The sequence below is a fragment of the Aythya fuligula genome, chromosome 3, assembly GCF_009819795.1.
Source record: "Aythya fuligula isolate bAytFul2 chromosome 3, bAytFul2.pri, whole genome shotgun sequence".
NCBI lineage: Eukaryota > Metazoa > Chordata > Aves > Anseriformes > Anatidae > Aythya > Aythya fuligula.
In genome coordinates this window covers 32437154-32463696 of record NC_045561.1, presented here as the reverse complement: position 1 = coordinate 32463696, position 26543 = coordinate 32437154, and the positions used below count along the sequence as shown (strand labels likewise).

The following is a 26543-nucleotide window of genomic DNA, read 5'->3' as shown; positions in this document are numbered from 1 at the left end:
GCCCCACTGACTGACCGCCTCACCGCCCGCCCTCCCGCCACCGCGCCCCGCAGCCTGTCGGGAGCTGTAGGCGGCGCGCGGGGCACGCCGGGACTTGTAGTCCCAACAGCACTCCCTCACGCACACCTTCCTCGCCGCGCATGCGCAGGGCGCCTCCCCCCCCCCCCCCCCGCACGCCGGCGGCCGGTGGCGAGGGGCCGGCGCCGCCATCATCATGTCGGCCGAGCAGGTGAGCGGGCTGTGCGAGCAGCTGGTCAAGGCCGTCACCGTGATCATGGACCCGGCCTCCACGCAGCGGTACCGCCTGGAGGCGCTCAAGGTACGCGGGGCCCTGTCCCCGTCCTCCCCCCGGCCACGCGGGGCCCCGCAGCGGGCCGCTAGGGAGGCGGGGGGGGGGGCGCTGAGGCGATGAGGGGGGCGCTGAGGGGCTGAGGGGGGCTCTGAGGCAATGAGGGGGGCTCTGAGGGGCTATGGGGTGCTATGGAGGGCTCTGAGGTGCTGAGGGGGGCTCTAAGGTGCTGAGGGGGGAATCTGAGGGGGGCTATGAGGGGCTCTGAGGTGCTGGAAGGGGGCTCTGAGGGACTGGGAGGGCGCTGGGGGGGGCTCTGAGGGGCCGAGGGGGGCTCTGAGGGGCTATGGGCGGCTCTGAGGTGCTGAGGGGGGACTATGGAAGGCTCTGAGGTGCTATGGGGAGGTTCTGAGGGGCTGAGGGGAGGCTGCGAGGTGCTGAGGGGGAGGCTCTGAGGGGCTGGGGGGGGGCTCTGAGGGGCTATGGGGAGGCTCTGAGGTGCTGAGGGAGTCAGCAGGGTTCCCACCGGAGGCTGATCGGCTCCATGGTGAGGTGAGCGGCCCCGCTGAGCACCCGCCGCGTGTCTTGTCCCTGTCCCCGAGCAGTTCTGCGAGGAGTTCAAGGAGAAGTGTCCCATCTGCGTGCCCTGCGGGCTGAAGCTGGCTGAGAAGACGCAGACGGCCATCGTCCGGCACTTTGGCTTGCAGATCCTGGAGCATGTGGTCAAGTAAGGGTGCTCCGCCAGCGCTGGGGGCCAGCCCGCTTCCAGCCAGCCACCGGTCCTTGCTCTACTCCCCTTCGGTTCCTCCTAGCTCCAGGGAGAGGTTTCAGCACACACAGAGCCTGTCCTGCAGCAGGGGATGGCTGCTGGCACTCTTGCCATTCCTTGTCCTTCTTCTTTCTCCTCTAAGGAGAAACAGGCTTTCGGGCAGGTTGGGAGGGTTAATTCACCACGCTCTGAGCCACGTTGACACTGCAAGACGTAAACAAGCACGCAGGGTTACCAGTAGGTCCTTTGCAGTGCTCTCTGTCATTACTCACACGCTAACAAAGAGGCTTTGTATTAGTTCAGTTCTGAGATTCCTCTCTGTCGCCTCTACAGACCTGATGCTTTGTGCTTTTGCTGCTGCTTCTCGTGTCTGTTGACCTCAGCAGTGCACGCCCGTTTGCCAGCTGCAGTTTTAACTCAGCCTTTTCGTTAAGCGATTGGGCAGTGGCAGGGACGTTGGGCTCCAGTGTCTCGTTCTACCTAGTTTAGGTAAAGAACTGGTGGTCCAGTGAGAGTCGAGTCAGAGATCTTCATAAATGTTTTGACTTGGTGTCCTTTCTTTTCTCTTTTCTTTCTAACTCTTGTGAACAGGTTCCGCTGGAACAATATGCCTCGCCTGGAAAAGGTTTATCTAAAGAACAATGTCATGGGCCTCATATCCAACGTAAGTACCTTCCGGTCTCTGAAGTGTGGTTCTTTCACTTGGAGATAGAAAGCGGGAGCAAAAAGGTGGAAGGACTCCAGTTAATTAGCACAGAGGACCTGAACTCGAGTCTGGATTTCGTTCCTCTCTTGCTGTGCATCCCTGGTTGTTGTAGTGTTGTCATCTCACGTGGCAGGAGGCTGTGAGGCTTCTATGAGTTACTTTTGCTTTCGTAGAAGGACCTTCAGTAAATAGAAAAGTTTTATCTTTGCAAGAACACTAAAGCCGTTATCTTAGTCGTGTTTACTTTACAGTTGTGGTTGTTGTCATGGCTGGGTGAGTTCCCTTTGAGGAAAATAGTTTGGGTTCCTAGAGTTCACCAGCTGTGGATGCTTGGGAGGGTAGAAGTGCTTCTCAGGGTAGCTGAGATGTGGAGTTTCCCTATATTGATGTTCTCAGGTTTGGTGGTGTTCTTTTTATTATTTTTTTTAGAATATTTGCAATCACTGTGCAGTTCTGTGACAGAATTACAATTGTCTGGTGTTTCCTTGCTTGTGTAACTGCACCTCTCTCCTCTCGCAGGGAACTCAAAGTATTCTAGAGGAGGAGAGTCACATTAAGGACGTTTTGTCTCGCATCGTGGTGGAGATGATCAAGCGTGAGTGGCCTCAGCACTGGCCTGACATGCTGAAGGAGCTGGATACCCTCTCCAAGCAAGGGGTATGAACCACACCTGTCTGTTCCCTTCCACTAGCTGGTAGGGTGGGTTTCAGTCTTCCACGATTCTGAGGAAAGTCTAACTCACGGTCAGGTGAGACAGGTTGATGACACACTCAAAAAGTACCCGCAAGAGTCAGTTATTCTAGGAGATGGTTTTAGCAGAGAGGGAGCCCTTCTTCTGTTTTCTTTTCCCAAAATGTGTCTCGTGTCTTCATGTATGATTACTTTCTGCATCTCTGAGCTTATCTGTAGGGATTTTAACATTTCAGCCGTGCTCATGGAGTCTGTTTCATTTTGGGACGTTAGGAAACTCAGACAGAGCTGGTGATGTTCATCCTCCTACGTCTGGCAGAGGACGTGGTGACTTTCCAAACGCTGCCCACCCAGCGGCGCCGAGATATCCAGCAAACCCTCACCCAGAACATGGAGAAGATCTTCAGCTTCCTGCTCACTGCCCTGCAGCAGAACGTCAACAAGTACAGGCGCATGGTAAGCGGCTCCTTCCGTCAGGTTGACTCGCCGCTCGGAGGCGTTTAGGAACTGGCATGCAACTCGCACGGCTTGGGAAGCAGGGGCAGAAACGGTCTGAACCCCGTTGCTGGAGGTGTGGGGCAGGGATCTGCTGTGACAGGGCTGACAGGTTTAGCACTGAGAGTTTGGATTTGGAGTGTAAATGGCTCGAGTGGACGCGTGCCTCGTGAGCGCTGCTGGAATGCTCAGCTGGCTGACACCAGATTGGGGTAGGCATTGTAACAGGCAGTGGTCAAGTGACGTCGCCCCAGGCTCAGCTCTGCTGTTGTTTGCTGCAGTCGTGTTTGTGTTGACGCACACATTGCATCTGGGCCTCTCTGGTCCTTTTCTCCTAGAGCTCAGGGCAAGAGGCCCTTCTCTGCCAAGGTGTGGTGAGGAATGCTCTTCCTTTTTGCAAAAAGAGATTTTTTTTTCCTGAGTTCTTGCCTACTGTCAGAGGTGTGCAGCTTGGTCAAGATGGAATAGTGTAGGCAAATGTCTGCCCCCGTCTGTGCTTGTCAGAAGGAAGTGGATTTGAGAGAGTGAAGCAGAATTCAGAAACCAATGTAGAAATAAGTTGCTCAGGTGTATCTCTTGTCCTTTTTTTTCCCTGTGAATTGAAACCCAGAGTTACACTAAAAGCAAAACTGGGATGAAATGAAAAAAACACGCCTTACCTGACTTCTGTTCCTTTTCCTAATAAACCGATCCACTGAACAACCTCTCCTGCAGAGCAGACAGTTCTCTGCGTAGGTCATGGTGGTGGGTGGGAAGCCCTGGTGCGTTTTGTAGTCTGGTTGAAATGCATTTCCAGGTAAGGTTTGAATTGCAGTGCTTGAGGTTCTGAAGTGTGGCTGCTTCTGCTAACGGTGGCATCTTTCTGATTGGCAAGGTTGGAGCACCCCAGGAACAAGAAGCCCTCACCACTCCACAGGTTAGCAGATCTTTGGGATGTTTGTGCGCAGGGAAATGCTGAGGGTTGGGTGCACACCAAGACTGGGGGAGATGATGGACAGTTCCCCAGGAGCTGTTGATGGACAGTTCCCCAGTGCTTTTAAGTATGTAGTTGTGCTCAGTTGTTAAACATTTGGGACCCAAACAGATTGACTGAAAGTAACTGCACTGAATACATCAGCAGACAGTTTCCAAACCAAAACCTTGCAGTGGAAAGAAATGCTTCTGGTGTCTTTGCATCTGCAAACCAAATAACACTTGCCCTCTCTGAGAGCCTCAAACTGTGTGTCAGGGAAAAAGATGGTGCAAGCGGTGCCTTGTGAAGTGTTTGCAACTGTGAGTCAGGCTGTGAGCTCTCGCCCCAGCACTCTCTCCAGCTGCCATTCTAACCACAGAGAAATTACTTAACATTTTCACATGTGAATCTCGGTAGATGAAAGCCACCAGCATCTTTCAGAGACTGACTCTTGGGTGTAAGACACTCTAAAAAGGTCAAAAGCTTCTTTCCTGGGAGCTTCCAGGAAGCACTGAGATGCCTTTCCTTCTTGTCCGCTGTCTGCCTGCTGACTGGAGCGTCATCTTTTGGATGAGAAGGAAACTGTGGCTTAACCTGCAGCCGAAAGTCCTGCTGTCTCACTCTGCAGGCAGCGGTGGTTCTGATGGCTGTAGCAGTGGCTTGAGCAGGAGACGGCTGCAGCCTCTTTCACTAGGGAGCTGTTCCGTGGAGCTTCTTCTGGCTGCGTTCTCAAGAATGAGCCTGTCCAGCAGCGGCTGGGAGTAAGCTCGTGCTGTCGCTGCTCACTCACCATTCTTTCTTTTCTTTTTCAGAAGACCGATCTGGCTCAGGAACCAAAGGTGAGTGGAGCTATGGAGGCATCAGTGCAGCAGCCATTTGTAAAACCAAGGTTGCCTAGAAATGAGCCTCTCCCAGACTTTAGAGCCTGTTACCTGCAGATGGGTTTGTTCACTCATTATCCTAATCACCGAGAAGAGAGAAGTGGGAACCTGTGCTTCTCTTCAGTTCTGACTTCTTGCCTCCTCTGTTCGCAGGCCCAGGCAAACTGCCGCGTGGGGATAGCAGCACTCAACACGCTGGCTGGCTACATCGACTGGGTGGCCCTGAGCCACATCACGGCGGACAACTGCAAGCTCTTGGAGATGTTGTGTCTGCTCCTAAATGAGCCTGAGCTCCAAATAGGAGCAGCAGAGTGTCTCCTGATTGCCGTCAGCAGGAAAGTAAGTTCTTCCTCAGCCACCCTGAGTCCTCTTTGTTTTCCTTCTATTCTCCTATGTAATTCTTCAGACCGAACAATGATATCTTTACTCTTTTATTTAAGGCAACAACATTCAAATGTGACTGCTTTGTGTTAGTGACATTTATAGTGAATGTCGTGCCAGCACAACACATTCCCACTTGCAGGTGGGAATAAGTAGTAGTGTCTAATCGAGGCATTTGGCTTTTCTTCTACATAGGGGAAGCTGGAGGATCGGAAACCTCTGATGGTGTTGTTTGGAGATGTTGCCATGCACTACATTCTCTCCGCTGCCCAGTGAGTACCACCTTGCTGCTGTCGTTTCACATAAAGCTGCATAGCAATGGCTTTCTGTAAGTAATCTATCAAAAAAAAAAAAAAAACAAACAGTGCTGCTCAGCTGCAGAAAGCTGGTTAGGAGAGAAAAAAACACAACCTTTTTTTTTCCTAAACCTGAAAAACTGCATTTTTATTTTTTTTTTCAGATTCCATATTTAAAGGACAAAGTGTGATAAATATCAGCTTCCCCAGCTTTCTCTTTTAAACTAAAACTGATGAGGGGGGACTCTGAAATAAACTATTTTAGAGGTTTTAAATGCCAGTAAAGTATTGGTTTTTGATAGAAGGAAAGAAAATGTCACTGTGAAAGAACCTAATTGCTCTAGTGTTCTCTTTGTCTACAAGATAGTTACAGCATGAGTAACTGTTTTTATTTTTGTTTTCCATTCCCTTCACACCCAGGACAGCAGATGGAGAAGGTCTGGTGGAGAAACACTATGTTTTCTTGAAGAGACTTTGCCAAGTTTTGTGTGCGTTGGGCAGCCAGCTGTGTGCATTGCTAGTAAGTCTCTACTAATACCAGCAGCAGTCTTGGCAAGGCTAGCTTCTGGGGTTGGGGGTGAGATAACCCTGATCTGACGTGAGAACAGGGTTCTGTCTGCACGGTTGGCAGCCCTAAGGTTCTCCACACATTTGGAAAAGGCAGAAACCACTCTGCTTGCAGGTAGGATAACTGTATCCTGCCAAGTCATAGGAACATAGAATGAAGAGACCCTGCCTGATTTCAGGCCTCTGCTGTCATCGAGAGTCATCTCCAATAACCTCTGTAGTCTACTGAAAATTGTTTCAGTTTCTTGCTGCCTATTACTACAGGAAACCTGCTTGAGGCAATTACTAATGTGGGAAGCTTTTTAAATTTCACCGCTAAAAATATTTAAAAGATAGATGTTTGTAACATACATACATAGCATCAGAGATGTTCTCGAAGAGTATACCTCTTTGTTCTTCTGCCAACATTCTCTCAAGAAACAAGAAACTGTTTTCTGTTCCTGCTGTTGATCTTTTTAACACTGTTTTTGTCGACATTGAGATGAAAGTGCACACATGCTTTGGATGCGGTGCTGACTGCTGAATTCCCACTCCCTTCATTCAGCACAGTGCTTCTACAGCAAGGAAGGCAGGCTTGCTGAGAGACACTGTTCGTGAGGAGACTGAGGCAGCCAGCCTGTGTAAAGTGATAGAGCAGAGTAAATTCTCACAGGTAGGGAAAGAACAAAAAAAATCTTTGATAATTTATCCCTTACAAGAATAGGCAGCAAACAAAGGGTGAGTTATTACTTCCAGTGACAGGGACTTCACTTGGTGTTAGGCACTGGGAGTTGTTAGTCCATAACGAAGTAATGAGGTTGGGATTTGAGTCCAGCACCCCCAGGCTGGTCAGCAGAACTTGCTGCTCCTTAGACTGCTGGTTTCAGAAAAACTCACTGGTTTTCCGTGGTTTTGTCTCTGCTCCTTCACAGCCCGTGGCCTTGGATGTAAGTTCTGCTTTACCCAAAGACATGGCACTTGTGAACCCAGCATGACACATGTTCAGTATTTTGTCTGAAATTCTTTGTCTTCCTCGCAGGGCTCAGATTCTGACGTGGAAACACCCGCCAACTTTGGAAAATACCTTGACTCATTTTTAGCCTTCACAACCCACCCCAGCCAGGTATGTAGGGGGCTGAAAGTCTTGTGTAGGTCTGTGTAAGAATGTGTGAATGCACAATTAAACTACCCTATAGAAGACTGCAGAACTTCATCTGCCGAATATGGCTTTCCAGTCTCTCAGTTCAGCTGAAGACCTGGAATACAGAGTGGATTCTCCTTCATTACCACCCCATTAGGAATGGTACCTGACACACAAAAGTGTTGAGTACAGAATCTAATGCAGAATTTGCAACCAGCCCTAGTTCTTATTATAGAGTTTTTTGACTTTCTGGAAGTTTAGGTTGAGCCTGCAGGGTGCCTTGGCCTCAGCTGAATAGTCAGTATAATCTGCTCTTACCTTCTAATTGCAACGCTGGAGGCTTAGCAGTGGAGATTCCAGTACTGAAATCCTTCTCTGTTCTCGTTTTCCCCCTCTTCCCCCCCAGTTTCTGCGATCTTCCACTCAGATCACGTGGGGAGCCCTTTTTCGGCACGAGGTTCTGTCTCGCGACCCCTTGTTGCTGGCGATGATCCCCAAGTACCTTCGTGCATCTATGACCAACCTCGTGAAGGTACGTGGAAATGATATTGCATTTTACTGTCTGCTCCTTCAGTCTCACCTCCTTGAAGCTGGTGTTAGCTCTGACGGGCGACTTCTCTTCCTTCCTCATGTTGTCCACTCTGCCTCTAGGTGGGCTTTCCCTCTAAAGCAGACAGCCCCAGTTGTGAATACTCCCGCTTCGATTTTGACAGCGATGAGGACTTCAATGCCTTCTTCAACTGTAAGTCGCCCTCACCCCACATGGATGCTGTTGTGTGTGCCTTTCCTCTTACGTTCAGCTGCTGGCCGAGCTTGGAGACTGCCGTGTTGATTTGGCAGCTTCCAGTCACGTCCTGACTCTTTCAGCCTGAATCCTGGAGCTGAATGAGTTTGTGGTTTTCCTGTGACAGCTCGGGCATTTCATTTTACTTTTTTGCTATCATACTTTACAATTATTTTGCATGCTGGCCAGGTGAGTGGTCAAGTAGCATTTGCTACCTAGTGTCAAAGAAAATAGCCCTCTTGATCACCTAGATGAGGAAATGAAATGGCCTGGAATCCTGCTCAGGCTAGGAGAGGAAAACAGCTTATGGAAGACTTCATATGTCATTCCAGAGAGTCTGTATTGGCCCTGCTAGGAAGCTTTTGGTTCAGTACCAACTGTGTGATTGAGCAATTAAAACAGCTGATCTTAATCATGATCTTATATCAGCAAGCAGGGAAACCTGGATTTTAATAATTTTATATTTACTTTCTTTCTGTATTTTACTTTCTACAAATGAGGTTGGCTCTCACTAGCTGGTGTAGTTTGGTACTCGGTGGCTGAGAGGGTATTCTTAATAACTACTTGCTTTTTACTTTTACTTTTGAAGATTTTTGAAGATTTATTTTAAATGATGGATGTCGCATCTGTAATCAGTAGAGCTGTCTCTTTTCTGTGGTCATATCCTGGAATATTTTGGAACAGATTAAGTTCTTGTTTAGACTTTGCTTTTGTTCATATTTCTGGAAATGAAAACAAGGCTTGCTGGTTTGGTGTAGTGTTTTTTTTTGGTTCTTTTTTTTTTTTTTTTTCTAGCATTAGCTTCTCGGCCTGTCACTTAACTGGGTAAAGTTGAATAAACTGTAAAAAGTGTTCAGCTGTGGGAAGTGATAGTTACCTAATGCTGAGTTTTGTATCTCAGTATCTCAAGGTGCTTTGTAACAGCAAACATGTATAGTTTAAAGATTTTTTTAAAATGAAAAACAGATGCTCAATTTTATTAAATCTCAGTTTAGAGTAATTTTAATAATTCATATTGCATTTTAATTGTTTTTACTTAACCCATCATTTTTAGTCCATTTGTATCTCTTCGAAAAAAAAATGTGCATCCTGTTATAGCTAGTTGACTCACTGAGATTAATACACAGCTGTTGCTGGAACAACAGTCCAAAACATTCCCAGGTCTGCAAAGATGCAGGTGAGCTTTGCTGAGGGAGCAGCGTTTGTAGCATCAGCTCATTGCATGGTGTCTGATTCTTTTTTGCTGCAGCTTTCCGAGCCCAGCAAGGGGAGGTGATGAGGATGGCTTGTCGTCTGGACCCTCGAACTGGCTTCCAAATGGCTGGTGAATGGCTGAAGTACCAGCTCACAGCTCCTGTTGATACCGGACCCATGAACTGTAAGTTATCTGAAAAAAAAAATGATTTGGTTTGTAATTCAAGTCAAGATGGACTTGGTGCTCTACGAAGTCACGCTGAGGGCAGTCTTGCCTGCAGTGCTGAGTCTGGGCATACGGCCCCTCCTTTTCTTTTCCTTTCTGTGAGTTGTTTGTGACAAAAGTACTTGGGAGTGCTGAGATGTTGTGGCATGGGAGCTTATCAGCCTGGTGCTGCGTGTGAGGGGAGGAGCGCGGTGAGAGCTCCAATGTTCTCTTCCTTTCAGCTAAGACGGGTGAAGGTCTCTGCTCCATCTTCTCCCCATCGTTTGTGCAGTGGGATGCCATGACCTTCTTCTCAGAGAGCGTCATCAGCCAGATGTTTCGAACCCTGGACAAAGACGTATGTGTACCAGATGCTCTTACCTGTTCTCCTGGCTTCTTTTGGGTTGATCTGTGTGTTTTTTCCAGCTTTGTTGTCCTTGAAAACTTGTAGTTACCATTCATCCCCATGCAAAGAAAAAAAAATAATTGTTTGGTGAGTGTTTCTCATGAGTACTGACCCTTCTTTAGGTGGAACCAGTCTCACATTGGCTTATTCTATCAGACATTTTTTGGTTCTGGATGGTAGGAGAGGTCACAGGAGAGTGCTCAGATGACGTGGTTTGACAGTGCCTTGCTAGAGCCCTGCTTAAGCAGAAATTTCCTACGTTTATTTTTTTTACTCATCCTCATGATTTGACATGTTTTTTCTTCTCATTTTCTGTGCTTTTATCTGAGTGAGAAAGACCCATGCTCAGGGTGAGGGAGATCAGAAGATCTGATAAAATATTTCTCTGCTGTTTGTTCAACAGTAGGCAAATCAGGAGAGCATTTTTTCATCTCAGCCTCATGTAGACTGGCTGGATTTTTGTCCCGTTAGGCTGCTCACACTAATTCTAATCACAGTAAAATAATGACGTGGGTTGATGTAGTTGGTTAAGCATGCAGTCTGTTGGACAGTGAAAAGGAAAATTGGGATCCAAACAGAGAGAGGAAACTTGCCTTTCTCAGAGGCACAAGCAATAGTGGGGATTTCAGATTGACATGTAAGACTGCCCTGGCTGCAATGGCAATGCTGCTCTCCTCCTCCCTCAGCAAGTGCACACAGCACGCAGGTAAGCTGAGGTCTCTACTGCTTTTCTTTCTGCTTTGAGATAAGCAGTCTTAAGCAGAGAAGCCTGATATCTTAGCAGCAGCAAGTCAGTCTAGCTCTAAGAGTTGTAGGCTGTGTGCTGCAGGCTGAAGTACTGAGCGTTGCCTCCTTTTTTTCTTTCCTCCTCCTTTCCCTTCCCTGTTCCTGTAGGAAATCCCGGTGAACGATGGCATAGATCTCCTGCAGCTTGTCCTTAATTTTGAAACCAAGGATCCTCTCATCCTGTCCTGTGTGCTCACCAATGTCTCTGCTCTCTTCCCGTTTGTCACTTACCGACCAGAATACCTACCACAAGTACTTTCCAAGGTAGGTGCTTGCAGGCCATGCAAAAATCAGGTAGGCTTTTTGTGGAGCAGGGCCCTTGTACTAAGCTGCAGTAGTTCATTCTCTCAACATTCCCATTAGGGAAAGACTGTCCTCCGTGTTAATGATGGGAAAACACTTCGAGTCTTGTTCAAGAAGAAACAGTGTCAAATAACACAAATTTTGCAGTTTCCAGCCTTAAATCTTAACCTTGAGTGTACTCTCTGGCCAATGAGCACCATGTTTCATTTCAAGGCCTCTCTGTGCCTATGATTCATCTTTCAGCTTAGTCAGGTGTTAACTGACGTTAATGAAATTGCACCAAAGTCTTATGATCTGTTCCTTGAGCTTAAAACACCTGTGACTGCTGGATATTAACAAATGACATGGGCTTTTGGATTTTTCCTCCCTTTTCTCACAGCTGTTTGCTTCAGTTACCTTTGAAGTTGTAGAAGAAAGCAAGGTACGTCTGAATTATTCTCTAATACTCTGTAACAGCTAGATCAAATTATGTTTTATTTATTTAAGAGCATGCTGAGTCTGAAGACTCTGCTGTATTAAGCTTTTCAAGTATAGCCCTGCTCCTGGAAAGAGCTGAGGAGTCTAAACATAACTGATCTCCTGATTGACAGAGCCTAATAGGCTTTGGCTCACACACGTAGAAGGCCACGGGCATCGTCTGAGGCCAGTGCACTTGGTCCCAAGCCTATGCTGGCCCTCCTGAGAGTGAAATATATTCATTAGCTGTGGGTAGTCTTCAGGGGTTGGTATCCGTGGCTGTGAGCAACAGCTGTAAAGCTGCCAGCTACACTTGGAGTCTTGATGTAGTCATTAAGATCCACAGCATCGCTCCGGGAGCACAGCTTGTCCAAGCGTGGGTTCCTTGGGTCGCTTTCCAGAGGAAATTGGTTGTTGCATGGCTGATCGGGGCGTGTAATGTTGGGGGGTGTTTTGATGTGTACTCAACAGTGCAGAAAAGTGTATGTAATGCATTTGTCTCTTGATACCCTGCATTTGTCTGAACTTTCGTTTTGTTGCATTGAAGTTTGTTATGTCTGTCCAGGCTCCTAGAACTCGAGCAGTGAAAAATGTGCGAAGGCATGCATGCTCCTCAATCATAAAGATGTGTCGGGATTACCCTCAGCTTGTCCTGGTACGTAAATGCAGCTCTGTCACCAAGAGTCTTGTCTCAATTTCAGCTGGATTTTATGGGATCTTCAGTTTCCTTGGCTACAGCCTCTGTTTTTCTTCAAGGAAATGTTCCTCCTGCTCAAATGATGAAGTGGTTTTTATTTCCTTCATCCTGCCCCACCACCCCTTGCCACCCCCCAAAAATTTTTTATGACTGAAAAGCTGAATCGTAAAGCTATGAATTAAATCCAAAAGGGATGAGGAGGAGGAAACAAGCAGCGCTAGATTCATTTTGTGGGAATTGTTTACTGATTTTCTGTTTCGCAACTTGTGGTAGTCTCAGTTGATTCCTTAGCTGAAGACGTTATCAATGACTAATCTCCAGGCTCTCTTCTGTTACTTAAAAGAATGAAGGAGCAAGAGGAGACTATTTGTTTCTGGATTAGCTTGAGGAGACTGGAAAATACAGACATTCTTTACTTTTGAAATCCACAAGCTGATGTTCTGTTTGATTTTGCTGAATTAAGTGGGCTGCACACAGCATGAATGCCTCTTGAGCTCCTTTCTTTATTGGTGTTTATCTTAGGTGGCTCTAGAGTTAAAGAAGCACAAGAGGGAATTGCTAGTTTGTTTAAGCAGGGTTCTTGAGGATGCTGATTAAGGTAGTTTAGGGGTTCTAGTCTGCATTCTGCACCAGCTACCATGAGTTACTGGGTTTGTCTCTTTCCCTCTGTACTGACCCCTGAACTACATCTCCCAATGGCCAACCAAATACTCTCCCTGGAAGAGCCAAGGGCCTAGAGCTGCTCCCAAAATATATTGACGACTTTGCTGCAGCAAGTGATTTCTGATACTTACACAAAATTACAGGAAGACGTGGTTACACTGGAGTAGGTAGGGAAGAAACTCAACTATTTCCATGGAGATAGCGTTGACCATATGAATCATTGTTACCCTAGTTTGTGAGCAAAGATTGGAAGAGTCACTTAGCCAGAAGAGCAAGGTACTTTCTGTGGCTAAGTAAAAGGACCAGAACTATTTTGAGGTGTGACCCTACTGCAAGGGAAATGATTGCTTAGAAGAGAGAGGTGGCCTCTGCATGCTTCAGTCGTTTTGGAGACTAAAGTAAACTGGATGCTGAATGATGACAGAGGAGCTGGGAAGAAAAGAGGTGGTTTTTTAGACTGAACTTTCAGAGGAACTTGAGACTGAAAAGGAGATGGATATGTGGAAAAAAAACTTAGAACATGCTTCTCCAGCTGTTTTGGATAGTGCAGTACACCCCAATTCCCACCCCTGTCCTCCCCAGTGGTTCTCTTCCACACCAAATGGTGACGCTCTTCCACTTGGATGTGTTTTCCAGCCAAACTTTGAGATGTTGTACAACCATGTAAAGCAGCTGCTCTCCAACGAGCTACTCCTGACCCAGATGGAGAAGTGTGCGCTGATGGAGGCCCTCGTCCTCATCAGCAACCAGTTCAAGGACTACGAGCGGCAGAAGGCTTTCCTGGAGGAGCTCATGGCCCCCGTTGCTGGCTTGTGGCTCTCCGCAGAGATGCAGAGGTACGGGCGCTGTTCCCAGCTTTGAGCTGGCCGTGTTGCAGAGGTGGTGGGAAGCCCAGCAGGGAGTGTACCGAAAAAGGGGGTGGGGTGGTGCCTGGTGACACTGGGGCTCTGGGCAGTTATTGTCATCATAGCTCTGCCTTCCAGAAATTGGCGACTCAAGTCTAAGTGCTGTTTGTTGAACCTTGCTAGGGAAGAGTTGTTTAACTCCTCCCTGTATGCTTAAAGCATTTGCAGAAAATGAGAAATTAAAGATCTTTGCTCATCTCCAGCAGAAGCTAGGGAGCTGAGCTGTTCCTGCAGCCCTGGACAGTTGGGCATGCATAAGAGTTTTCCCCAGCAATGCTGTCTATGTGAGATTTAAACATCTTGGGTTCTTATGGCCCAAGAGGACTGAAGATGCTTGGAGAACATCCAGAACTCAGCTGTTTGTTTTTTTTTTCATTCTCTCAAGTACAATGTGGAGTGCTAGCCAACCTCTCTAGCCTGTTCTGTATTTTTAAGATGTTTATTGGCCAGTGTAAAGCTCTGCTCAAAGTACCCTGGTACAAATAATAATCCCCTGTGCTGTCTTTTGCTGCTAGAGTCCTCTCAGATCCTGAAGCCTTTATCTCCTACGTGGGTGCAGATAACAAAATTGCTGATCCAGTCTTGGAAGATCCCAGTGGCCTGAACCGCTCTAGAGTGAGTATCATTACCAGGAGAGGCACAATCCCTAGAGAAAGAGGCCTCTCCTCCTTGCATCCTGCCTTTCTGTTGTGGTTACATACAAGATCTCTCTCGATGATCTCTTTTTTTAGTGTGTGGATGAGTAGGTTTTTCTGATGGCAGAGTAACAGGCAGTTTTTGCCTCTCCAGTGAGCATGCAGGCCATGCAATATAGATTATTCAGCACAGTAAAGCACTCTGTTCCTTACTCTCTGTGTGGCAAAATTTGGTTTTGGAGAAGCCGTTGGTTTACATGACTTCTGGAAATACAGCGTGCTGAGTTGTGCTTTTTGAGCCGGGCAACATGGAAAGCGTCGTGCTGAGACTGCAGCATGCAGTACAACTAAAATTCACCCGAGGACATTCATACTATTAAAGTTGCTAGTGAGATGTCTTCACTTCTGGACAGGCTGCAAATGGAGCTGCTGTCACTAGGGCTGCAGAAGATGCTGAAATGCTCCACGGAGCTGTGCTTGTGATTTGATGCTAATGCTGTTTGACCGCTGTGCTATTGCCCATGTCCACATCCGTCCCGGCGCGTGAAGGAGTTGAAGGACTGGTGGTGCTGAGCATTTTAGAGGGGAACCTGCCTGGTTACCTGAATACAAATTGGACTGTATCCATTCATGTTTTGTCTAATAATGAGCCCTGCCATGGCTAAGGGTCCCTGAACATGATGGAAAGTAGCACAATTTTTTGCTGTATTTTCTTGGTAACAAACCCACCAGAGTTTGCTCCTCGTTAGGCTCACTAGAGCCTTCCTTTTGAGATGGGATGATGACGGGTTTCTCTGGATACCTATTTATTCAGGCTGTGCTTTGGCTGAAAACACCCTGTTCCCCTCTCTTGCTGCAGATCAGCTTTTGTGTGTACACCATCCTGGGAGTTGTGAAGCGAGCTCGCTGGCCTGCCGCAATGGAAGAGGCGAAAGCTGGAGGATTCCTGGTTGGGTTCATGCCCAGTGGAACTCCGATCTACCGCAACCCCTGCACTGAGCAGGTCCTGAAGCTTTTTGACAACTTGCTCGCTCTCATAAGGTGGGTCGAGTTGCCTCAAAATCATTTCTGTTGCCTTAAGAGTCTCTGAAAGCTAAACCGTGATAAATTCAGCTTCCTGGTATGCTCGGAGCATGTTCCCCCAGCGAAGCCAGTGGGAACGCAGGCTGGTGCAGGTGCCCAAGTGCTGTTCCTGACTGTTCACAGTGGGGAATGGCACTGGGGAAACTGGAGCCTTCTGAACACCCCTTGGCCTGGCCTGCGAGTGTCCGTCAAAGCCAATGGGAGCTTGGGCTGGGATTGCTTCCCCCACCTCCACTGCTATAAATCTGCCACACCGTTAATCGTTTCTCGACTAACATCTCTGCTCTGCCCTCAGCCCCCACCAGGCCACCTCTCCAGTCACCACCGGGGCAGTCCCAGCTCTCATCGCCTCCTGTTTGCCTTGTTCTCTTCAGTCTTAAATTAAGCTGGTTTTGCTGAACGTGACTGTCAGCTGCCTGAAGCGCTGCCTGCTGTCGGAGCCAGCGGATGCACACTCTCAGGCTCTTGCTACCCTGCTGTGCCTCTCTGCACATCCCTGGCGGTGTAGACATCTAGGGCAGCCAGAGGAGGGAGAAAAAGCTGGTAGAAAAGGGGAATCCTGCATAACACTGTTCCTACGCTTACAGATGAGGAGTTTATTTCAGGGTGACAGTGGGGTTTTGCCCTTCTACTCATGCTGTCCAGTCAGGTGTGTTTGGTAGTCACTGCTGAGCTCCAGGTTGTGCTGCTTCCAGTGAGAAGCTCCGTGCTGGGCTGGCAGGACAAGCACGCGCTGTCTTGGCCCGCTCTAGCACTGCTTCTCCTCTCAGAGCTCCGTGTGGCCCATCGGGTGGTTCTTCGGCCTGTGGTTATGGCTGTGGTGCAGGTGAGCTGTGCTCGAGGTGGTTTTGCCTTTCATCGTGAAGGAAATATCCGAGGGGTGAACTTTTGGGGCAGGTTGGGTAGAGTAGAGTTGTGCTCCTGCCAGAACTCGTGCGTTCTTAAAAACATCAGGCATCCCTCTTGCAACAAGCTTAGGAAACTATTGTCAGCCACTCTTTTCAGTCAAAATTCTACTGCAGTACCTGTAAAGAAGCAGAAAATCCGTGTCTGCTGTTTTTCTCTTCCAGGAAAATGCATAAGCAGTGTTCTAGTCTAGCACTTCCCCATCAGCATAAAGGAGGAGGCTCCCTTGCTGTTTTCTGTTGTAACGCATCAGTGGTGTTCAGGCTTTTCCACTGCAAACTAAAGGCTTTGTAGGATTTTTCTGAGCACTTGGTAGTGTACATCAAGTGGCTTGTACTTCACTCTGAGGTATCCGGGCATTTCTGAAGGCTGGGTGCTCCAACAAGAACCTACATCTGAGGCATGGAGAGAAGAGATCCTCCACTCAATTCCTTTCCTGGCAGCTGCTGGGCACAGAGGCCTCTTTAAAGTGTAAATGCTGCTGATGCTTACGTCTTTGTGGAGAAGCTGGAGGTGGTGCTGTGGCAGTTCTGGTGCATTCTTTGCTGGCTTTGAGCACCTTTTCCATGTGTTGCTTCCTCGGGCCCTCTAACACGGATTGCACAAGAGAACAGGGAACCTGTAGCGGCGTGTCCGCAGACAAGCAGAGATAGGAGGAGGAAAAAGCCGCTCGTGTGAGGACACCTTCAGCAGCCTGGCTGTGCTGGGGATGGATGCTTCTCTTAGCTGCGTGCCAGCAGGCAGCCCTGCAGGGGCAAGCCAGGCCCGGCGTTGCTTTGTGCTTCTGCTCGAAGCAGATGTGGACGTCCTTCGCAGGTGGTGCTGGTTGCTGTGTGAGCAAATCTGCGAGCAGCAGCTGCACCGATCCCCCTGAGCAGCTGAACTGAACTCCCCGTCAGGCAGCAGTGTGCAGAAAAGGGCACTTGGCCAGCCGAGCAGCTGGGCGTGCTGCTCTCTGGGTCCTGTGTGGCATTTTTCTGCTGTGGTTTTGGGTGGAAACGGTGAAAGATGCGAAGCTGATGGGTCCTTGCCGAGATGAGGAGCTTATGGGAGTGACCAGAGAGCCAAGCTGAATGAGAGGGAGCTCAAATGATAAGGAAAATCAGGGAGTTCTGTGCGGCAGAGGCAGCACAGTGTGTTCCCTGCCAGCCTATCTCTTTGTGCCTGGCCGCGTTTGTTTCAGGAGCTCTATTTACTAAACGATTTCGAGGTTGCTTTGCTAATCACTGCTTGCAGCTTTTTGAACGATGACTCTCCTGCTCTCTGCAGTACCTCCTTTCACCCAGCTGCTTCCTAGCTTCTTGCTAAAATGGTTCTCTTCTGGGTTTAAACCCCAAACAGCAATCTCCAGCCACCAGTGTTACCTTGCCTCTAGATGAGGGCACTTCTGGAGCCAACAGCTAGCTGCATGGGCTGATTGGCACAGCACCTTTATTGTGTTCAGATTTGCTTGTGGCTTTTTTTTTTTTTTATATATATATATATATACAAACGGCCTGATCAGGCGCAGCAAAATACTTTGCACAGAGAAAGGCTTTTCTGGAACTGCTCTTGATGAGATACTGACCTTGTCCAGGCATTAATGCTGGTGAAAGAGCTGCCGGGTAGGCATGGATGCTGTAGCATTTCCAGTGTAGGCAGCTCCAGGTCTGGGTCAAGATGTTTCAGGCATGGACTGTCCTAAAGGACTCATCTCCTGGCCTCCAAGCCCACACCTGTAGGCATCAGACACTCTTTCCAGCAGAGCTCTGACCCTTTTCTGAAAATATACTTCCTCAAGTATTATATCCTTTGCTTAAAGTATAAACATCTCTCAATTTTTTTTTCCATGCTTTCTTGTTTGTGGGATGCCCAGGAGTGCTGCTCAGTGAGAGTCTCAGCTGGACCATGCCTAGGGACTAGACCTTCGTCATGTACAAGGGCTGCTGGATGCTTTTTTAACTCCCAGGGGGAGCAACTGAGATGTTGTCTCTCTGTTACCACTGAGACGTGGCTGAAATAGCGAGGGAGATTGGCCTGTGAGTGAATATTTGCCCTTCCAGCTGTCAAACTTGAGAAAATGCCTTGGGGACTCTGAAACAGCTAAGGACCGTGACCACAGCTTCAGGATGTGACTGTCTGACCCATCCTGCTGGGCTTAGAGCAGTGAGGTTTCAGGGCTCACCCCGCAACACCTTGGGTTTGCCTCACTGCCCTTCTGCATGGGGCAAAGCCAATGTTGGCCTGGAGCAGACGGGAGACGTACAAGAGATGATTTTAAGTGAGGTTTCAGGGTAGCCTCAAGCAGAAACGCACAGTTCTGAGTCACTGGAACAGCATTAGCCAAACTTTTGGAAGCGGGGCTAAGCCATGGCCTCTCCTGAGAAAGTAAAACCAGCTTCTGTCCCCTTTGCGGAGCGCTGCATGCTTTGAGACCCAGCCCAGAGTGAGAGCGTGAGTGGCAAAGGAGTGATTTGTGCAGCTCTTCTGAGACTTAAATACTTGCCTTCCTCACCTGCAGTGAGCGGGGAAGTATTGAACACGTGCAGAGAGAAACGGGAGAGTTGCTGCTTCAAAGCTAATGCAGGCAGCTATCGCTGCATCGGGGTTGCCAGGATTGTGAACAGCCACCTTCCAAAAAAATGAACTAAATCCAAAAATAAATCATTAAGACATGAGTGAAAGCTGAGACTCTGGAGAACGTCCTGAGGTCTGTCTGCGCTCCCTTCCCCCAGCCATTCCCGTGTACCCCCCTGCTTTGGGAAACGCTGCTCTAGGGAGAGATACTGAGTTGCCCTTGATCACCTCTAGCAGCAGGTACAATGGCATTGCAGTTTTGGAGGAGGCTGCAGGATTTGTGCTGTGTGCAGCTGGCGACACCCAGAGTGGAGGTCTGAGGTCTCAAAGGAGAGAGGTAGGTGAGAGAGACACCCCCTGCCGAGTCCAGCTCTGAGCCTCAGGGCCCCGGCTAAGAGGAGGGGGCCCATTTTGGCCTGGATGGCAAGAGCCAGCCACCCGTGGCCGACTTGGTGTCCCTCTCGGAGAGCTGCCCGTGGCCTCCCGCTGCCGCGGAGCTGTTCCCAGCTGGACGCCTTGTCCAGGGGGCGCGGGTGTCCGCCACCAGCAACACCTGCAGCAGGCTGACGTTCTCCCCGCAGTCCCTCCCGTGCTGCCTGCCATTCCGGGGACTGTGACCCAGCCCTGGGGGGCAGTGTGTGTATTTTGGAGCTGAAGCAGCCCCTCCCTCCGCAGGGGCCTCAGGTGCCGAAGATCCTCCGAGATGACAGAATCCGTGTCTTGTCGTTTTTTTTAAAAAGACGCTCTCTGATCCCAAGCTGTTGCCAGCATCAGCTGGGGGAACTGCTGGGAGTTCTCACTGCCAGTGCTTGCGAGGGGTGGGGCGGACTTAAAGAAGTAGAAGGGGGCAGCCAGGAGATTCAGGACATGAGGTGGAATCACTCCATGTCTCTGTCGGGTGAGCTTCCCCCAATATTTTTGCAGGTGGGGAAGGGGGATCCCATGCACACGTGCTTGGTCTCACCTTCCTCATCGTCTGCCTCAGAGGAGCTGTTGACAAGCTGAAGGAGAGGATCCCACTGTCCAGGGCAAGAGGGGGCGAGCCACATGAATATAAACCAAGCACTCTTCTGTTTCAGGACTCACAACAATCTCTACATGCCAGAGATGGTGGCTAAGCTGGGGGAAACATTTGCAAAGGCTCTAGACATGCTGGAGGTGGAGAAGAATGCCATCCTAGGTAAGGAGCTGCTCTTGAGCAGCGTGCGGGCAGGGTCTTCAAAGCCGTATGTGGCAGTGGTCCACCGCCACCAGCCGTGGGAGCAAAGAGGGGCTGGAGAGCCAGCTTCCTCGCAGTATTTGCAGCTCAGCTCTTCTTTGAACCTGCTGAAATGAAGAAGCTAAAGAAGTCGCTTGTCTCAGACAGATCTACTTCTGTTTTTTCTGCATTAAATTAAAAATTAAAAACTGCAGGTTTTGCCTGAGCAAAAGACTTTGGGGAAGTTGCTTTGTCTTTCTTATCTCCGTTTTCTGTCTGTAAACCGAGGAGATGCTTCCTTTATCTGCTTTCTGTGACCTATAAACTGTCCGTGCCCTGTGCACATGGAGCCCCAGGGCCTTGATCTCTTCTCTAAGCTTATTAATGGTGCAGTCCAGCAGTAAGTAGTATGTGTGCTGACAGAGATGAACAGAGGCCAGCAGGGACGGGCTGTTAGCTGAGCTGCAGGATGGTCAGCTTCGCTTCTGGGTGGGTTTGATAGCTCCATAAGTTCGGCTCTGGAGGAATGAGGGGGCTCTACCAGCCCTAGCATGAAACCTCTGCCTTGGTACCACCACTCTGAGCTTCCCTGACCTCTGCAGAGAGGCTCAGCTCTTCCTACGGGCTGCGTGTTACCTTGCTGAGTGCTTCCAGGCCTGGCTGGGAACGTGCTCCGAGGGGTGTGCTGTGCTCTCCTTAATGTAACTGAAGTTTCTTCTTCCCCACAGGTCTCCCTCAGCCTCTGCTGGAGCTTTATGACTCTCCTGTTTACAAAACAGTCTTAGAAAGGATGCAGGGTTTCTTTTGTACTCTCTACGACAACTGGTAAGGGCACCAGATATCCCCCCACAGCCCTGCCTGGCGGGGCTGGAGCAGTGGGCTGGGGCTGGGGCTGACTTCCAGGCTTGGGCTTTTTGTAAAATGGGGATCCGCTTTTTAGCTCTTCCACAACAGGGTAGTCAGACTGGAGCACTGGGCCTAGTTTGTCTCTTTGCCCTTTTTAATTACTACTGACACATCAGTACTTGGAAGTGCATTTTACTGCTTAAATGCTTGATTTATGAACCCTCTCTCTGTAGTTATCCCCAAAAAAGACAGATATGCTAAAATTCATCTATAATATTTCTTTTAGTACATGGCACCTCTGTAATCTCAGTTTAATAGTTCTTGCAGCCTTTCCAGGTCGGATGCACGGTACCTGTTATCTGGCACAGTTCTAATTTTTTTTTTTCCCTGCAGTTTCCACATCCTGGGGAATGCAGGCCCTTCCATGCAGCAGGATTTCTACACCGTCGAGGGTCTTGCCACCCAGCTCCTCAGCTCAGCTTTCATCAATCTCAACAACATTCCTGATTACAGGCTGCGTCCCATGCTCCGTATCCTTCCCTCACTGTCTCGGGCCAGCTAGGGGGGGCTTCAAGCACGTCAACTGAAAGCCTGGTGGCTTCCCAGCGTCGTTTTAAGTGTTGTGTCTCTTCCTTAAGTGCGCTGTGCAGGTGTTTTTGTGAAGCCCTTGGTACTCTCCTGCCCTCCAGAATACTACGAAACCCTTGTCTGCCCCATGCTGGGACCACTCTTCACCTACCTGCACATGGTAAGGAAACAGCTTGTTCTGGTCCTTCGCAGCCCAGGCTCCTCCTCGCAGCTGGCAGCAGTTTGTGAGAGCTTCTGTGACTCTCTACAGCCAGCAGGGACGAGGGCAGAGCCTTGATACTAAACAATTTTTATGCTGTTGGGGCAGGGGGAGAGGGTTTTGATGTTCATTGAGCCCTGATTGTCCCACAGCACCCCTTGCTGTGAATTCAAACCTGTGGTTGTCAGATCCTCAACCTTCAGCACTGAGAGTGTTTGAGGGGGACTTTTACCTGTCCCCCCACAATTGTTCTGACAGCTCCCTTGGATTCCTCGAGCCAGTGCAGCCAGCGGTGTTTTTCTGGTTCTTTGGCGCATTTGGCAGCAGTTCCTGTCCCATTCCAACTGAGAGCTGTGTTTAAGGCTCCGATTTTGCTTCCTTAGGCAGCTGTTGCTGCTTGCGAGAGCGGCACCTGCACCTCTTTGCAGCGTGTCCAGGATGGTTTTCAATCTTCTCTTTTGTCTTGGTCTTAAACAGAGGTTGTCTCAGAAATGGCAAGTGATCAACCAGCGAAGCATGCTCTGGTAAGCACCCCGTGATGAGTACTGGGGAAGGGGGAGCGGGTGCAGCTCTGGTCTTTTACGTGGCCCTCTGCTCACGAAACAGCCTTGTTGGTAGAGAGATGGAAAACGCTGGTGCTTCTGGGGCTCTGACTCGAGTCTGCAGCTCTCTGGTTTGCTCTCAGACTTGCTACCAGGTGGTGCTGGCGAGGAGGTTGCTGAACCTTGCCACAACTGCACTTCGGTGCTCCCCATGGTGCTGGGGGAGCGGTGGGCTTAGAGGGACCCAGAGCTAGCACGGTGCCTGCCTTGGGTGACTGCCTGGGCAGAGCGGGTGCTGTTGGGCTCTGGCTCCCTTCCCACCAAAACCTGTTCTCCTCAGCGAGGACGATGCTGCAGATGACAACCCAGAGTCTCAGGAGATGCTTGAGGAGCAGCTGGTCAGGCTGCTGACCCGAGAAGTCATGGATCTCATCAGTAAGTGAAACCAAGCAAGCTCTGCCGGCGCGTGGGGGAAGTTTGCCCTGGGAAGGACTACGGGATTTCTAGCTTGCAGTAAAAACCAGCCTCCATGGCCAGTAGCAAATAATGTAATCCTACAAAGCCACGTGTGAGGCAGTTAACCCTGTCAACATCTCATCTAAAACCTAGTAAGAGATTGATTTAAAACCTTCAGAAAAAAAGGTTTGTTTGTTTGTTTTCATTTTGTTAGCAGTTAGGGCTCCGTGCTTCTGGCACCGTCCCCATAGGAGCCCTGTCCTCCTTTGGAAGCTGAGTCTAGAGCAGTTCTGTTGCAGACAGAAGGGACACGTCCCTTCCCACAAGCAGTCTCCCTTCTGTGTTCCCTTTCTCTAATGTTTTCTTCCTGCCAGTGTGGCTTTGAGCAGATAGGCTGGGAAAATTAACTCCACGTAGAGATTACAGGTCCTCAACCTCACATCTCCTTTCTTTGTCAGCCCTATTGCCTTGAAATGCTGCTCTTTGTAGGTTTTAGGCTTGAAATGATTTTGCACATTCTTAGTAATATGAAGCAGCCACCATGCAGCAGGTTCCACTGTGGGAGGTGTTCCAGCCTTCCAGTTAGTGCAGCATTTTGCCTCTTATGTTGTGCCGTCAGATTCTTCAGATGCTGTGTGAGGAGAAAGGTCTAGGGAGAGAGCTGGGGGGAGCCTGAAGCAGCTCTGACCCCATCAGAGCATGCAGGATCATCTCTGCATGCTGTGAGCTAACATCCTGCCTGTTCTGCTCCTCTCACCTCCGATTGTTTTTGCAGCCGTTTGCTGTGTGTCTAAGAAAGGGGCTGAGCATAACTCTGCTGTTGCTGCGGACGGAGATGGTGAGTAACTGCCTGCCGTTGCCTTCCCACCCCTTTGGTGCATGCAAACACTTTCCCCATTCCTTAAAAGATGAGACCGGCCTGCTGCTGGCAGTTGTGCCCGAGTGGTGTCCGTTCGGTGCACAGCCTTCAGCCCCATGTGCCTGGGGGCCAGAGAAAACCCCAGTCTCACCAAGGCGTGAACGTGCCGTGGGGTGTGATCCTTGTGGCACCAAGGGGAGGGCTGAGGAAAAGAGTGGGACGTGCAGTGCTCCTGAGAGCTCAGTCCTTGCTCTGTCTTCCTGAGTCCTCGGGAGGCCGTGTTTGCAGCCTTGCTTTTCTCTCCTCTGCAGACGATGAAGCCATGGCCACAGAGGTGGCTCCCCCTGCCAGCGCAGAGCTCACCGAGCTTGGGAAGTGCCTGACACAGCAGGAGGTAAGAGCCCCTGCCCTGACCGCCACCACCCTTTCTCTGTAAAATCTCCCGGAGCTGTCCCAGGATCCTATGTGTCCCTTCTGGCTCGAATCACAGAGCTGGGAAACAGCTCCTGAGCAGTTTCCTTCTCCAACTCTTTTTCAGGACGTCTGCACTGCTCTGCTGGTCACTGCCTATACGTCCCTCTCCTGGAAAGACACCTTGTCCTGCCAAAGAACCACGACCCAGCTCTGCTGGCCGCTGCTCAAGCAGGTACACGCGGGAGGCAGAGGGGAGCGCTTCTGGCGGGATGAGGGGAGGAAGCAGCGAGAAGCACGGCTGCTTCGCCCCGGGAGCCCTCTCCTTCGGGGCGGCTGCGCTGCTGCAGAAAGGTAGTCGGCCCCCGGGGTCCTTGCGTGCTGACAGTGCCTCCCCCCCAGGTGCTTTCAGGGAACCTGCTGCCCGACGCCGTGTCCTGGTTCTTCACCGGCGTGCTGAAGGGCCTGCAGACGCACGGGCAGCACGACGGCTGCATGGCCGCGCTCGTCCACCTGGCCTTCCAGATCTACGAGGCCCTGGTGAGAAGCTGCTCGTTTTCGGGACGTTGGGGGGGAAGACAAATCCCAAACCCTTGGGACTCGGGTCGGGGCGGAGGAGCTAACAGCCCCCATCTCTGCAATGCCCCCACAGCGCCCTCGCTACGCTGAGCTGAAGGCCGTGATGGAGCAGATCCCCGACATCCAGAAGGACTCCTTGGAGCAGTTCGATTCCAAGCTGCTGAACCCAGCGCTGCAGAAGGTGGCAGACAAGCGCCGGAAGGATCATTTCAAGCGCCTCATCACGGGTTGCATTGGGGTAGGTGATGCCCTGGGGGAAACGAGCCCGTTTCCTTCTGTCCTGTGCCCCTGGGGTTTGTTTGAACGCAGCGGCGAAGGGGGTGCTGGCCACCCTGCGAAGGGTGGTCATGACTGATCCTCTCCGTCCCCTGCAGAAGCCCCTCGGGGAGCAGTTCCGCAAGGACGTGCATATCCGGAACCTGCCGTCTCTCTTCAAGAAGGTGAAGCCATCGCTGGAGACAGACGTGCTAGAAAACGAGGACGGAGAAGGTCTTAACACGCTCTTTGAGCCCTGAGCCCGGGATGCTGCAGCTGTCTCCTCTCCTCCCTTCTATTTTGTCTCTTCTCCTAGTAAGCACATTAGATTCTCCTTGTCATCGCCTCCATCAGCGTCCGTCTGAATAAAGCCCTCGCAGGCCCCGTCCCGTTCTCCTCCCGACGCTGGGATGGGGCCTGCGGTGGCGTCTGACCCACTCTGTTAGGCTTTCTCTTCTTCCTTCCCCTCCCCTCCGCTGGATGAGCACCTTCAGCCCTCGCATCTCCACAAGGCGTAGACTCTGCTGGGCGAAGCCTGGTCATCCTGCAGCCTCGGCTCACTCTCACTCCACTTCTCCATCTCTTGGGGTTTAGGAGCAGTGCCGCGTGCCAAGGGGGCTGCCCTCACCTCGCTCTGGGTGCTCGTGGCCAGGCTTTGCAGGGAAGGCACCGGGCACTCCCGTCACGCCTACCACACGTGTCCCTAGCGGGACAAGTATTCTGATCACCCCGTTTCCAGCCAGGATGCTGAGAGCCTTGGGCTGAGGGCTGGGTGCCAGGAAGCCTCGCGGTGCTTTAGGATCTCCTCGAGCTCAGGCTTTCTAAGGTGCAGCTCCTCTCCAGGAGGCAGGTGCCACCACACCCATATATCTGGAGGTATGTGTGTGTATCTGATCATCCAGCGTGTTCTACCCAGAGCCAAAGGGAAGACTTTTACCTTCTGCCAGCCTTTCTTGGCTCTCCCTCAGGGGGAGCAGGACAGATTTTATTTTTTTCTTACTTTTTTCTTTTTACCACACCCTGGTCATGGCCAGTGCAGGGTATACAAACCTGGACCAATAGCCGAAGCACCTGCAGCCCCACAGGGATCTCCTCCCCCCGGTGCTGGGGCAGGAGGCTGAGTTTTTCCCCAGCCTGCTCCTTCTCAGAGAACGGCAGCGGGGGGCAGACTGCAGTTTACAGGGAGGAGCCAGGCCAGAAAGTGGGGTTCAGACGAGGTGGGGCTCCTAGCAAACTCCACAAAGCTGGCTCTTACCTGACAAGCGGCTCCCTCACCCTACTCCCCGTGGCACAGGAGCTGGGAGGGGCTGCCCGGAGCCAGCTGGCAGCTTGGCCACGGAGCTGGAACAGGCACTGAGCCTGTTTGGGGTCGCTGCTTGGGCACACCAGGCAGAAGAGCTTGGGGCGGAAAGGGTGGGAGCACAGCAAGGCCGAGCAGGCCTTGGGAAGCTGCTCTCACCCTCCTGCCCCGCTGTTCCACCAACACCCTCCACTTTCTTCCTGGCCTCAAGACTTTTTTAACCTCTGAGCTAACGTGGCTCCTGGCTCTAGCAAAGGCTGGGTGTATTTATTGTGTTGTTTTAACATTCTGTGACTTCATGCTAGACACAAGGGTTGTTTTTTTTTTTAAATGGTTTTTAGAACCTTTTTTTGTAGGAATGTTTAAATCCGAAGCCGTCTCTGAACTGGTTGTGTTACACCTCTGAATGTCAGTAAAGCTATTCCAGTTTCATACCCACGGTGTCATGACTTCATTTCTATTCAGCACACCTTAGTCCAGCTGCCAAAAAAGCAGCACAGGGGCTGACAGTCGCTGTACCTCAGCAGGGAAGGGATGCACCACTCCGGCATGGGGCAGGGAGGTGACACCAGGGGTCACCCGCTG

The 26543-nt window shown here is 50.4% G+C and overlaps 1 protein-coding gene across 4 annotated transcripts; it reads left to right on the top strand.

Moving 5' to 3' along the window:
* Positions 1–194: 194 nt before the first annotated feature.
* On the top strand, positions 195–26392 carry XPO5 (exportin 5). 4 transcript variants are annotated; one of them, XM_032184692.1, is made up of 33 exons: positions 195–319; positions 895–1016; positions 1650–1722; positions 2284–2421; positions 2728–2910; positions 3824–3865; positions 4714–4740; positions 4936–5121; positions 5359–5435; positions 5880–5979; positions 7045–7128; positions 7553–7678; positions 7798–7888; positions 9180–9308; positions 9572–9687; positions 10630–10785; positions 11204–11245; positions 11846–11935; positions 13277–13476; positions 14061–14160; positions 15040–15221; positions 19805–19905; positions 20652–20748; positions 21163–21299; positions 21420–21517; positions 22034–22080; positions 22439–22533; positions 23330–23392; positions 23725–23807; positions 23952–24059; positions 24227–24364; positions 24477–24641; positions 24778–26392. In XM_032184692.1, exons 1-33 carry the CDS (start codon positions 215–217, stop codon positions 24916–24918), a joined length of 3642 nt encoding a protein of 1213 aa, XP_032040583.1. In that variant the 5' UTR covers positions 195–214; the 3' UTR covers positions 24919–26392. The 4 variants fall into 4 exon arrangements, with proteins under 4 accessions (XP_032040583.1, XP_032040582.1, XP_032040585.1 ...); XM_032184691.1 differs by having other exon boundaries at positions 11828–11935; XM_032184694.1 differs by lacking the exon at positions 3824–3865.
* The last annotated feature ends 151 nt before the right edge of the window (positions 26393–26543 follow it).